At 47.8% G+C, this 12,506-nt stretch overlaps 1 protein-coding gene across 1 annotated transcript; it reads left to right on the top strand.

Moving 5' to 3' along the window:
* Window positions 1-145: 145 nt before the first annotated feature.
* ACADS (acyl-CoA dehydrogenase, C-2 to C-3 short chain) lies at window positions 146-6,851 on the top strand (the record flags this gene model as incomplete). Its single annotated transcript, XM_009581752.1, has 9 exons — window positions 146-309; window positions 2,218-2,367; window positions 2,569-2,680; window positions 3,088-3,239; window positions 3,511-3,681; window positions 4,923-5,060; window positions 5,331-5,426; window positions 5,768-5,824; window positions 6,504-6,851. Coding segments are annotated over 9 exons (1,193 nt in total), but the record flags the coding sequence as incomplete, so codon positions are not given.
* Window positions 6,852-12,506: the final 5,655 nt, after the last annotated feature.

Below are 12,506 nucleotides of genomic sequence, written 5' to 3'. Positions count from 1 at the left end.
CCCCGGGGGAAAAGTGTCCCTCCGGGGAGGCCCCCAGCCGCGTTCCGTGAGTGCCGCCTGCGGCCGGGTCCTCCTGGGCCGGTTTCAGCCCCCTCCCCGGGGCGTGAAGGGAAACAACGGCGCTTAATTCCTTTCCTTCGTTCAGCACGGGCCCTTGGCTGCCTCCGCCGACTGCACACGGTGTACCAGACAGCGGAGCTGCCGGAAACACACCAGATGTTGCGCCAGACGTGCCGGGACTTCGCAGAAAAGGAGCTGATGCCTCTCGCAGCTCGGCTGGATAAGGAGCACCGCTTCCCGGCCGAGCAGGTGCGTGCTGCGCCCGCCGGGAGGTGGGCGCGGGAGGGGTGGCCCGCCTCGTTCGGAGCCTGACTTAGAAGCATAGAATCATTTAGGTTGGAAAAGACCCTTAAGATCCTCACCTCCAACCGTAAAGCATAAGCCTTGCTTTAAGGGCAAGCCCAATTACTTAAACCTTACAGTTTCCTCCAGGGAGGGAAAATGCATTGCTTTCAAAGGTACAGGACAAGTGCTTACACAAAGTGTGGTATCCTGACAGCAAAACAAAGAAGTAAATCTAGGTGCCCTGATCTCCTGACTTCCCTCTGCTGCTGCAGCAGGACCACCTGGGCCTGAAGCAAAATGTACATTAAGCTCTGGCTTAGCAGAAGATTGACGTTTAGACCAACTTGTGGGCGAGTTCTTTGGGTGTGGAGGTTGTAATGCCCACAGGACATTTTGAGCTCTTGACCTTTACTTGTGTTTCTCTGTATCTGGCTTTAGTACCATTGAATTTTCAGTTCTCAGACTGACTTTGCTGTGGGCTGTAACACAACTGACTTATAAAATCAATGAAATACTTTTATAGACTGCACATAACCATAAAAATGGTTTATAGTGAGGAAGTGTAGATGACCCGAGTGCATTTCAGATGGTGAAAAGAAGTGATCGGGAGATAGGAGATGCATGTTGGTCATCCTCTAGGGCTGTGAAGAAATGGAGATTCCAATCAAACTTGTGACTTCTCCTGCGGAAAGCAATACAGACACAGCAGTACATTCTGTGCTGTGTTGAGCAGACTAACTCACCTGTTTCATTGCAATGAAATACTAAGCTCCAGAAAAATATATACTGTTATGTTAGCCAAAAGGCTCCAAGTAAGCAGGAGCTGTCTATTAAGGAAGCCAGGAAAGTCATGCTCACTCTGAGGAAGAAAATACTTTCCTCTTTACTTCACTGTTCTTACCTGAGAATTTTACATTTGATTTTGAGTCTTTTCACATGAATGTGTAGGGGAAAATTCAAAATGCAAACAGTGTTTATTCAGATAAAGCAACATACATAGAAGTAGTTGCTGTGTTTTGTTAATCCTCTGGATTTGATGTGAAGGACTAGTGTTTTGGGTGCCCATACAGGAGGGAAAATATTTGTTTAAAAATCCCCCCTGGGTCCTATTAAAGAAAGCAGAGGCTGGTAATACGCTTATTTCTGCAACACCAAAAGCTTGACATCTTAAATATAAAAACGGGAAAGCTTGTTTTTCCTCTTGTATGTTGCCAAATGTTAACAAGGGACCTAGAGTGAGACGGTTGGTGATCTGAAGAGCTGATGGTTAAGAAGCCAGGGGTCCAGCTGAGGAACTTGGGGTGGAATAATTTGGAATGTAACCAACAATTAAATTCTCTGGGAAGCAAGACCTGGCTTTAATGGGAATGAAAAAAATCACCTTCTTGCAAACTGTTCTGTGGGTCATTCATTCTGTAAAATTCTTTCCTTGTGCAGTCCTAGGCTGAAGCTCAGCAGACTCAAAGGTAAAGTTCTAATGATTTTTATCAGCTAGATTTCCCATTGAGAGCTTCCTACTGATAGGAGGCATGCAAGGGGAGAAGCTTTGGTGGGAGGCTGAGGAAATGCTGGTGGGGTTGTATCTCCCCATTTCACCTTCAAAAGGCTCCCTCCTTCCCAGTACTGAAGAGAGCTCTTTAAATAATCAAGAGCATCATTTTAGGCAGCCGCAACTGTGTACAGCTCTCACTGAAGTCATCGGGACCTGGGGACGCTTACCAGTTTGTGCAGTCAGATTCCCATTTCACCAGGAGTTGTGCGCATCTTTTCCTCTGTGTGTAGCCCTGCTATGACCTGTCTTTATCTCCATGCCTGTATTTGCTGGGACACTGGTGGTGCAGAGGATCTTAATTCTCTGTTCCCTACGTGCAGGTGAAGAAGATGGGTGGCTTAGGGCTGCTGGCTATGGACGTGCCGGAGGAGTACAAAGGAGCAGGCCTCGACTACCTGGCCTATTCCATTGCTGTGGAGGAGATCAGCAGGGGCTGCGCGTCCACGGGTGTCATTGTCAGCGTCAATAATGTAAGTGTCTCAGGTTGTGTGTGAGGGGCAGGCGTGGAACCGAGTCTGGCATCAGGGGGGTTATTGGAGAGGAGTGTATGGGAGAAATGGGATCTGTTCCAGTGGTGGGTTCTGGTGTGTTAGAGAGCGCTTAGACATTAGGGAGTTAACTGGCTGGCTTGTACCTCCAAGAGGCACTAACTCAACTCTCAATTCTTAAAGTCTCTGTATTTAGGGCCAATACTCAAGTTTGGCTCCGAAGAACAGAAGCACAAGTGGATCGCTCCCTTCACCAGTGGAGAGAAAATCGGATGTTTTGCCCTTAGTGAACCAGGTGATGTGACTGTTACCGTTCCTGTTGCAAAGAACGTAGGGTAGCTTCTTTCCTTAGTCAGGTTTCGGATGGACTTTAGGTCTGTGAAATTGTAACAGTTTGTAGAAGGGTGGTTTATAGCAATTCTGTGCAAATGAAGTCTCAGTGCCCAAGGTATTAACTTCCATCCCCATGGTCCACACTGAAAATTTTCTTCCCCTTTGTGTGAGCAGAGCTCTGGAGGTGGACACGTCTTAGACACATGGGCCTATCCCTTTCCTGTTTGGGTCCTCTGGGAGGGACAGTGCTGACACTAGCGCAGTTACAAGAGGTGCCGTGAGCTGACAGTGAGGGTGCAGGCAGGGGTTGGGTTTGTGCCCCAGGCTGCCACTGATTGCCTGAGTTTTGTCTGCTGGTGCCTTGCTTAGGAAACGGCAGTGACGCAGGTGCGGCATCCACGGTGGCACGCCTGGATGGTGACGAGTGGGTTCTGAATGGCACCAAGGCCTGGATCACCAACGCCTGGGACGCCTCGGCCACCGTGGTGTTTGCTACTACGGATAAATCCCTGAAGCACAAGGTGTGTTCAGTGGGTCAGTCCGGAAAAAGGGCTGGGAGTAAAGGAGTTGTGCAGGAGAAGCACTTTGAAAAGGCTCTGGGGACTCTTTCTTAGAGCCATGCAGGCACTCAACAGAGGAGGGGCTGATGTGCGCTGGCTTTCTTCTGTCTCGGCTCTCCCGTCCCTTCTCACGGTTACCCGGACATGTGGCTCCTGTCAAAAATGTTTGGAGGAAGCCTGTTGACACCCAGGTAAGTTGGCACCATTCCTAAGAGTTTGGGTCTTGTTGCAGGGCATTAGCGCATTCCTGGTTCCCATGCCGACTGCTGGGCTGTCGCTGGGGAAGAAAGAAGACAAGCTGGGAATCCGAGCCTCTTCCACTGCCAACCTGATATTTGAGGACTGTCGGATACCCAAGGCCAACCTACTGGGGCAGCTGGGAATGGGCTTCAAAATCGCCATGGTAAGAGATGGATCAGGGTGCAGCTGTGGTTGTGTAAAGCTGTAGTTCCCAAGCTTACCATTTTCAAAACCATTTTCAGACTTAGGATCCCTTTGGTGAGAACCCGCTAGCATAAGCTATTCTCTGTAACATTAAGCAGTTGACCCCTCTTGCCAACATGGGAGAAATCATTCACAGAGCTTGATGAATCATTAATTTACCATAGATCCTTCACAGGACTTCTATTACAAAGTCAATGTGGCGGTTCTCAGATGAAGGAATGCTGATGCTGCTGAGGCACTGTGTGAGCAGGGTTGGTGTGTTTTACTTTTTCTCCTCTCCCAACCCTCTATTCCTCCAGTTTGTACCTGTAGATAAAGGGAAAACATGACATTTTCCCTAAATACTTCGGCAGAGGAAAGCTGTCCTGGAGGCACAGGACAACCTCTGGATCGTGTCTAAAGGTGGATGAAATCTGAGTACGGCACGTGCGTGACTCTGAGGAGGAGCCAGGTAGCCACGGAACAGTGTGTTCCCTGCAGTGACACGCTCCCCCTTGGAAGTGTTCATTGCTCTCTCTGCAGGGGCAAAATACCATTTGTTAGCCTGACTTTTTGGCCCCTTCCATTATGTCCACAACTAAGAGAATGCATCAGTCACCAACCACTTTTTAAGACACTCAGCCCAGGACTGAGAAGATGAAGCCTTTTCTCACTGTGCTATAAATTATTCCTGTGCATAGTGAGGCAGGGAAGCAGTTAAAAGCCTATTGGGCAGTTGTTTGAGGTAAGTCAGGTTATTGACTCAATGCAGTAATCATTTTGAAAAATGCTTGCTTCAGTGTGTGTAATGACGAGGGCAAAGAGGAAAACTGACCAGATGTCCATTTTTTTTTTCAGTTAAGTAAAATCAGCTGCACAGTGAGCCAGGGGTCTGGCTGAAGGGTTCTTTTCAGCCCCTTCCAGAGCAGATGCTCCTTGTGCTGTTTCCCTTATTTTGCATCCCCCTTTTTTTTTTCTCCAGCTAATAAGAAGCAATACCTCTCCTTTCTGCTTTCCTTCTTATACCCCTGGCTTTTCTCTGCAGTGCCCAGTACATTTTATAGCTCTCTATTCCTGCACAAATGGGAATATTCTGAATCAAGGAGGTCTGACCAGAGGATACTGAGGCTACAGCAGCTTCCCAGCAAGAGCAGAAGTGCGAGTGTACTATTTTTAATCAAGCACGACTGATTTAACACGTATGTTTTGTGTCTTTCGCAGCAAACTCTGGATGCAGGAAGGATTGGTATCGCATCACAGGCTCTTGGAATAGCACAGGCAGCTCTGGACTGTGCTGTGGATTACGCTGAAAAGAGAATGGCCTTTGGGTCGCCCATCACAAAGCTACAGGCGGTGCAGGTACGAGCTCGGCGGACGGGGCAGTTCCAGACATTGCTGGTGCTGGTGGAAGGTTCATGTGGGCTCTTGGGCGTGGCTTCAGGCACACTTTGCACTGTCTGGGAGAAACAAGGTAATAATTTCTGTTTTCAAACACTGTTAAAACTGATTGTTGGGATGGAGGCACTCCTTTTCTAGCAATATTGGCCTCAGCGATGGGAGACTTCTGCTGTACGTTCTTGTGGGGGCAGAGGCTGCCACCTGGAACAAAGGCAGTGTTTGTCATTGCAGTTTAAGCTAGCAGATATGGCTGTGGCCTTGGAGGGTGCGCGCTTGCTGACCTGGAGAGCTGCTATGCTGAAGGACAACGGGAAGCCCTTCACAAAGGTATTTCCAACCTTCATTTGTCTAGCAGTGACAGCACTGGGCACAGGCTCGAGGCAGGAAAACCGCACTATGTACAGCATCGCTGCGTTCAGCTCTTGCCCAGCCAGCGCTGTCGGTATTTAACCCACCAGCAGATATTGGACTCTGCTGTCTAACCTCAGGCAGCCTGCTGCGCCGAGTCCTGGTTTTGGGCGAGGGGAGAGGGGTGGCCACTGACAGCTGGTGCCAATGTCCAGTCCTGTCTCTCTGCCCAGCTGGTCTGAGTGCTCAAGCTCCTGGTGCAAGTGAGGTGTTCCTTTTTGTGATAGCTGAACCCTCAGTGATGTTTTCCTTCCCCAAAGGAAGCGGCAATGGCCAAGCTGGCTGCATCAGAAGCTGCAACAGCCATCGCTCATAAGGTAATTACTTCAGCTGACATACAGCATGCTGAAAGGAAGATTGTGTTGTTGCACAAGTGCTCGGGGATGGAATTTACTAGTTGTTTTTTTTTAAAAAACCAAACAAACCCATATGGCTGAAGCTGGTTAGCACAGCCATCTTGCTGGAATTTGGAGTGGGGGTGTGCAGGGATTTATGCTGGCCTGTGGCAGCTGTATTATTAAAGTCTTCTTGTGCCTGCTGCTGTCCAGGGCAGCAGCAAAGTTCTGTGACCAGTTCTGTTCAGTTCAAAGTTCTGAGCGGGATCCGTGATGTGGCAGGGCACACTGGTGCACCAGTCAGGACTAGTAGTAAGTTTGCAACATAGTGAGCAAATGGGGCAGGACCTCTGGTGTCTGCATTTATTTTCCCCTGTCCTTAATAAAAGTGTCTTAGCTGAACATGGATCACTAACAAATACCTCTGAAACTGTTCATTCTCTGTCTGGGACCATCAGTATTGCTCTTACCCAGCTCAAATCCTGTTTATTCCTCTGATTGTAGCTGGGCTGCAGTCATACCCATGTGTGTCATCCCCTCCCCTCCTTCCCCCCCGCCACAGTTATGCCTGCAGTGGGCTTAGCCTTTTAGGGTGGCTGGGTTCTGTAGAAAACTAATTCCTTGACCCTGCTTCCTTTCTAACCTGCTACCTCTGTTTCAGGCCATCCAGATCTTAGGCGGGATGGGCTACGTGACAGAGATGCCAGCAGAACGCCATTACCGCGACGCTCGTATCACCGAGATCTATGAGGGGACCAGTGAGATCCAAAGACTGGTGATAGCAGGTCAATTGCTGAAGGCCTACCGTAGCTGAAAAAGCTGACTAGAGCAAGACACTGCCCCAGAGTGCCTCATAATGGTGCACAACAGTGATCAAGTCTTGGCCCTCTTGACCAAGGCTAACGATGGAAGTTTTCCTCACCAAAGAGTAACTGACCCTCGTGTTGAAACGTGCTGATTCTTCTTTGGACAAAGTATGGTGGATGGGAAGCCACATCTAGGTTTGTAATCGATGGCTGTGAGTGCAGGAGGGAGGAGGCAAGCTGTCCTTGTAGGGGAACATAGGTCTTTTCTTAACCTGGAGCACTGTTTTGGTTTGGTAGCGGCAAAATGACTTTGCTGTTCAGTAAAGTCAGCAGCTCTCCCTGTGCGCTTCCCAGCCACTGCCTGTTTTGCAAGGATTTGTCACTAGGTGGTACTTGATAACCAGTGCCAAAGTTAGAGGCACTGAGAGACGTGACCCCTGTGCCCTGTCCCAGGCTGTGGGTTACACTGCCTCCTCTGATCAGACTTTGATGAATTTCAGGTGTGGGATGCAGCTATGTGTGAGCTCCTAATTGGATACAGGCTGTGCTGAGGTAATCCTTGCAGCAGTGCTTTTTTGCAGGAATGGAGCCAGATGGGAGGACACAGGTGCTACCGACACACAAAGAGCTCTTCATACAGCCGGTGGTTGCTGTCTATGTAGATGTAAAAACAAAGGTCAGAAAAAACCCCCTCGATCTCGCCCAGCAGAGCCCAGCAGCCTGCTCACTCAGCCACTTACAGATGTAGGTGTAAAAGCAAAGGACAGAAAAGCTACAATGCCTGTGACTGATATTTAAAAAAAAAAACACCGAAAAAACTCTGCTCCCAAAGCTGCTTTTACTATACCAACAACTACCCAACAGGAAAGAAAGTGCATAAAGTGGCAGTAACAGCCTTTAATCTCTATGTGTTTTGGGCAACAAGGAGGAAATGAACAGATGACATAGAAAGCCTTACCAGGAAGCTTTAGCAGTAGCACATATCCTCAATCCGTTATCTTTGGCAAGAAATTAACTTTTAGAAGATTCAACAGCCAAAAGAAAAGCTCTAAAATCAGGAAAAGATGGAGAGGATTAAGACTACAGCCTGTATGGTCCGCCCCCTTGTCCAAATGATGAGTACACTAGAGGTAAATGTTGTTTTCTTGTGGTGCAATTTATTTAGATTTGTGTGGAGAGAAAAACAGGAGGATTCTATTACACATAAGAAAGCAGAGAAGACAAATAAAACCTGATTTTAAAGGACTACCACTCCCCACTTTCTTTTTTTTGATGCAAATGAGAATTCATGTAGAGTATTTTCTTCCAGTCACAAGAGACAGGAGTATAAACCACCAGGGCTTGCATGCATGAGTTGGACACCGCTGCGAGGGGCAGCGAGTGTTCGCTAGTGCAGCCATCCCAGCAATATAAACAATCCTTTTGCAGGTTGCTAGAGGGCAACTGCATGTTGGGGCGAAGTCTTGAATTTCTCCTTGCTGCTCTCACAAACCCAAGGATTAACAGAAACAGAGCCAGGCAGTGAATTCAACGGGAGTGTTTCTACTGGAAAACCATTCTAATGACTGTGAGTGTGTTGTAAGCTATGGAGGGCTTCTAGGACTGAGAGACACTTTTCTAGCTTGATTTCAGCCCGTATCGCCGCGTTGATGATTGCTGAAAGCTGCTATCTATGATTGTGTCAGAGAAAGTGATGCTATTTTGCACTTAATTCTCCTTGCAGCCACCCGGCTAGAACAGGAGCTGTAGGGCTGCTCGCTGCAAGAAAGTGAGGACTTTGGGAATGCAGTTACTGCTCGGTGCTCGTCTTCACTGACCTCGTGCTGAGGTCCAGCTGAATCCCCAGTGATGCAGAGCAGTCAGTCACACTTAGGCCATGCCTGCTGCACTGTCTCCCCTCTTCATCTAACTGCTTCTCTTAGATGGTACTGTCAGCGCTTTCAGACTGCTCCTGTTCAACATCCCACCTCCTTCATTTACCAACTCTAAGTGATTGCAGCTTCTCTTCTCCAGAGCAGAGTGAAATTGCCCCTCTACACACACCATGGCTGACCTAAGGGGGAGAAGAGCGATGACGACCTCAGCTGACAGAGAACACACCTGAATAACCTACAAACTGGATGTACCAAATCCCATGTGGACCTTCTGCAGAGAATACGGGGGGCAGCATCAACTAATTGACTGTTCTTGGGGGAGCCCTGCTGCTGTGCCTGTGACCAGAGCCTGCTTTTGGGAACGCCTGGATCATGCACCGCATGCCTTGTTAACAAGCTTCTTGCTAGCTCTGACGTCAGTACAACAGCTGACCTGGCTCACAACTGCACACTTGACGCTAACTTGCTGAGGGCTGCACCTCTGCCACAGTCTGTATCAAATTACACTGCACATCATCAAATTACAGACAGGGTGGAGCTGGTCAACAATCACTGGTCTAGGTACAGCACACCAGTCGAGTTCCTGAGCCTAGGAACATCTTAAGATATTCTATTAGAGTTCCCTTTTGCTATTACCTAAAAAACACGTTTTAAGGGTGCAAAGTCTCTCAAACAAAAGCTTTCTAATACCTTCCTTGCTGCCACAGGTCCAGAGAGGGGTCTGTAACCTGTCACACAGCACTGTTCACAGCAGTGCTTTGCGGTAAACAGCACGGTTACGCACAAAGACTGCCCAGAGCTCCAAGAGCAAGAGCTGGCTCTTCTCAGAGCAAGAGCTTCCTCCTCGCTGCTGCTGGCTGTAACGCATGTGCGTCTGCTCCTCAGGGCTGTTACAGATGAGAACTGCTGAAAGTGCAGAACACAAACAAGTTTTGCAGCATTAAATAGGGAGCTCTTACCAAGAGCCACCCCCAGACAGCACTAACCTGGCTAGGCATGGGTAGGGCCAGGCTTTCCTTTGAGAAAAGGGTCTATTTACAGGTGAAGCCAGAAGTTTTTATCAGTTTACAAACTCAGCCAACATTGCAAAGTTGGGGCACTGAGATGGGAAAATCGGGTCATACATAAATTAGAAAGAGGTGGGGAAGGAGATAAGCCACAGCTACACTTTTCAAGGACGTTGTGTTTTTTGCTCTAAGTGTACATGAAACTGGTTACGAGGCAGATGACTGGGAATGAAGCAGGGGGAGCCCTAACTAGAATCCTTTCTTAGGAAACACAGTTAAGTAATGAGGAGTTACCTTCCCCACCTCCCCCGCCCCCCCCCGCACCCCCCCCCGCAGGATTTGATATATTTTACAGCATATATAAAGCTCACAGTCTCTTCCTGTGAGTTCCCAATAGACTAAAGGAAGAGACAAGCTATTCTGGGCTGTCACAATTAAATACACCCAGGTGAGAAACACTTAACTCTTCCTGGGGAGCACAGACATGAGCCACATCCTTCTTTGCCCGTCCCCCCACGAAGAATGAGGAGCTGCCTGGAGCCTGGATCCCCTTCTGAAGCATCCACCTTTCTTGGAGCACAGTGGGAGTCTCAATTTCACACAATTTCGGAAGAAGAACAAGCGCCATCTCAGCCTTCCAAGTTTAAGCAGTGTATAAAATGTTTTACAGGATGCAGCTGAAATTGCTATAGCATTACTTTCACATCAGAATAGTCTCCTCTACTAGTCTTTTCTGACTGTTATCTGTAAGAAAAATAGGACAAATTATTTTGATTTTAAATTAAGATTTTGTTTTGCCTGAGAGCCCTCACTACACACACAGATCTGGCAACAGCCACACATTCAGGTTATGCTGGGGATCTTGTAAAGCATGAAAAAATACCAAATTTGAAAGATATCCTGAAGTAAAAAAGCCAAGTACCTATAAGAAGAACAGGAAGAAGAAATGGAATAGAGATAAGAAAACATGACAGTGTTGTAACTTGAACAAACAATGCTGTTACTACTGTTTAGCTAAAAACTAATTTCAAATTCCACTCACTCAGTACTTGTATAAAAAGCAGCATACTTGGGAGCCTTCCCTCCAAGGGAAGCTCAGTACTGAGGTGGGGAAGCCACCCAGCTGTCGGTATGTATTTCCTAATTGCCTCAATGACTTCTTCCCCTTCTCTCGCAGAACAATATTGTATTTCCCTGCTCCAGACAGGAAATGTTCCTCTAGCAAAAGGCTTCTGAGTGTCGCATGACTGAAACTGCAGCACTGGCCACCCTGGTGTGGGTGGCCTGAGCCTCTGCAGGCAGCGCCGCATGGCCTCGCAGTCGAGCTGGGCACAGATTTGACAACTTCCCGGGTTGCTCCCAACAGGGCAATACAGACACAGAATGACCAGCTTGCACTTCTGCTATACTTTACCCATACTGGCTGGCCAGACACCCCCCACCAGGTCATTTCTGAGCTCATAATATTTGCAAGATTAAGTGTGACTTTAGAGAAATTTCAAAATACAAACAGTAAAATTTCTAAGCTGACTATTCCCAAAGCCGCAGCAGAAATCCGACTCCAGAAATAACAGCTTTGTACATTACAGTTCTGGTCTGTGTCCTGACAACTTTGCTATGAACATGCAGTCTAGCACTTCTTTGCTGGTATACTTTTACCTTCCTATAAAAAGGCTTAGTTAGTCAAACAATTTTTTTTTTTTTTTCCCTGGTAACTTTTCAGAAGAAAGGGCAGGTGGTTTGGTGATCTCACTGCAGGACTTTGTGCCAAGTAGTTTATTAAGGAGTTCAACAAAATGTTAAACCAAGACGGCATAAACAACTGTGCCAGACCCCACAGGGACAGGGAACCCTAGGCCCTCAATGGGTCTAGGATTTCCCTCTGGAAATCCGAAGGACCCAAAGCAGCTTGTACAGTTTCGTCCTCAAGCTGAGAGGACAGGTAGTCAGCCAGGCTGAAGAAAGGAGGACAAAAGGTGTGTCTGCGCAGAGGGGGCCCAGGAGCTGAGTAGCGAGGTAGGAATCTGATTCTAATCCCCCCGAATGCTGAGGTTCTAGACAGGAGAGCTGTGGGACAAAGCTTTACAGCTTTAACTAACAAAAAACCTAGGAGAATGCTTTTCCCTCTGCAAGTGTAATAGATTTGTATTTAGAACAGTTATGCTTCAGTTAACCTCTGCAAAGCACCAAAATCCTTTTCCTGCCAGTGGTGGCTGCTGTTCCAGACTGAAGGGGCAGCAAACGCTTTTCAGTCCGGTTTTGCTCACCCTGCAGGTGCAAGCTTCCGCCGGGGGAGCGGGGCAGAGAGCTCAGTGCAGCAGGCACTACCTGTGGGTCGGAAACAGCGTGTTGCAGTTACAGCTCCGTCTCTCACCTCAATGCAAGTCAGAAGGTTGCACAATGTGCAGGAGGGCAATACAGCTTACAAAGGAAGGCCAAGATTTTTCTGGAAAGCTAAATTAATTCTCATTAAGCATTTGTCAATTAGCACTCCTAGAACTTTTTCCAGAATCCTTTTTAAGTGTAGAAGATCATTTATAGGCACGCTTTCCTGGCAGGGACTAAAAACTGCCACTGCAAAACAGAGAAAGGCCTTTTATTTTAATTCCAAAGGCAGGAGGGAACTGCCAAGAAGCTGAAAGCACCTGGGATGTGCATTGCTATTAGGTAGGTGGAAAGGCTGGGAAGATAAAGCAGTAGCAAACTGGATCTAAAGATGTTATTCCACTGCTTGGAACCTCTGGGCAAAACAAACCCCCCCAAAAGTGTCTTTTTTTCTCTCTCTGAATAGCCTCATCCATCATAGAATCATAGAGTAGTTTGGGTTGGAAGGCACCTTTAAAGGTCATCTAGTCCAACGCCCCTGCTGTGGGCAGGGACGTTTTCAACTAGATCAGGTTGCTCAGAGCCCCGTCCAACTTGACCTTGAATATTTCCAGGGATGGGGGATCTACCGCCTCTCCGGACAACCTGTTCC

Source organism: Fulmarus glacialis, unplaced genomic scaffold (genome assembly GCF_000690835.1).
Source record: "Fulmarus glacialis isolate BGI_N327 unplaced genomic scaffold, ASM69083v1 scaffold40557, whole genome shotgun sequence".
Lineage (NCBI taxonomy): Eukaryota > Metazoa > Chordata > Aves > Procellariiformes > Procellariidae > Fulmarus > Fulmarus glacialis.
This window is presented reverse-complemented; position numbering and strand designations above follow the sequence as displayed.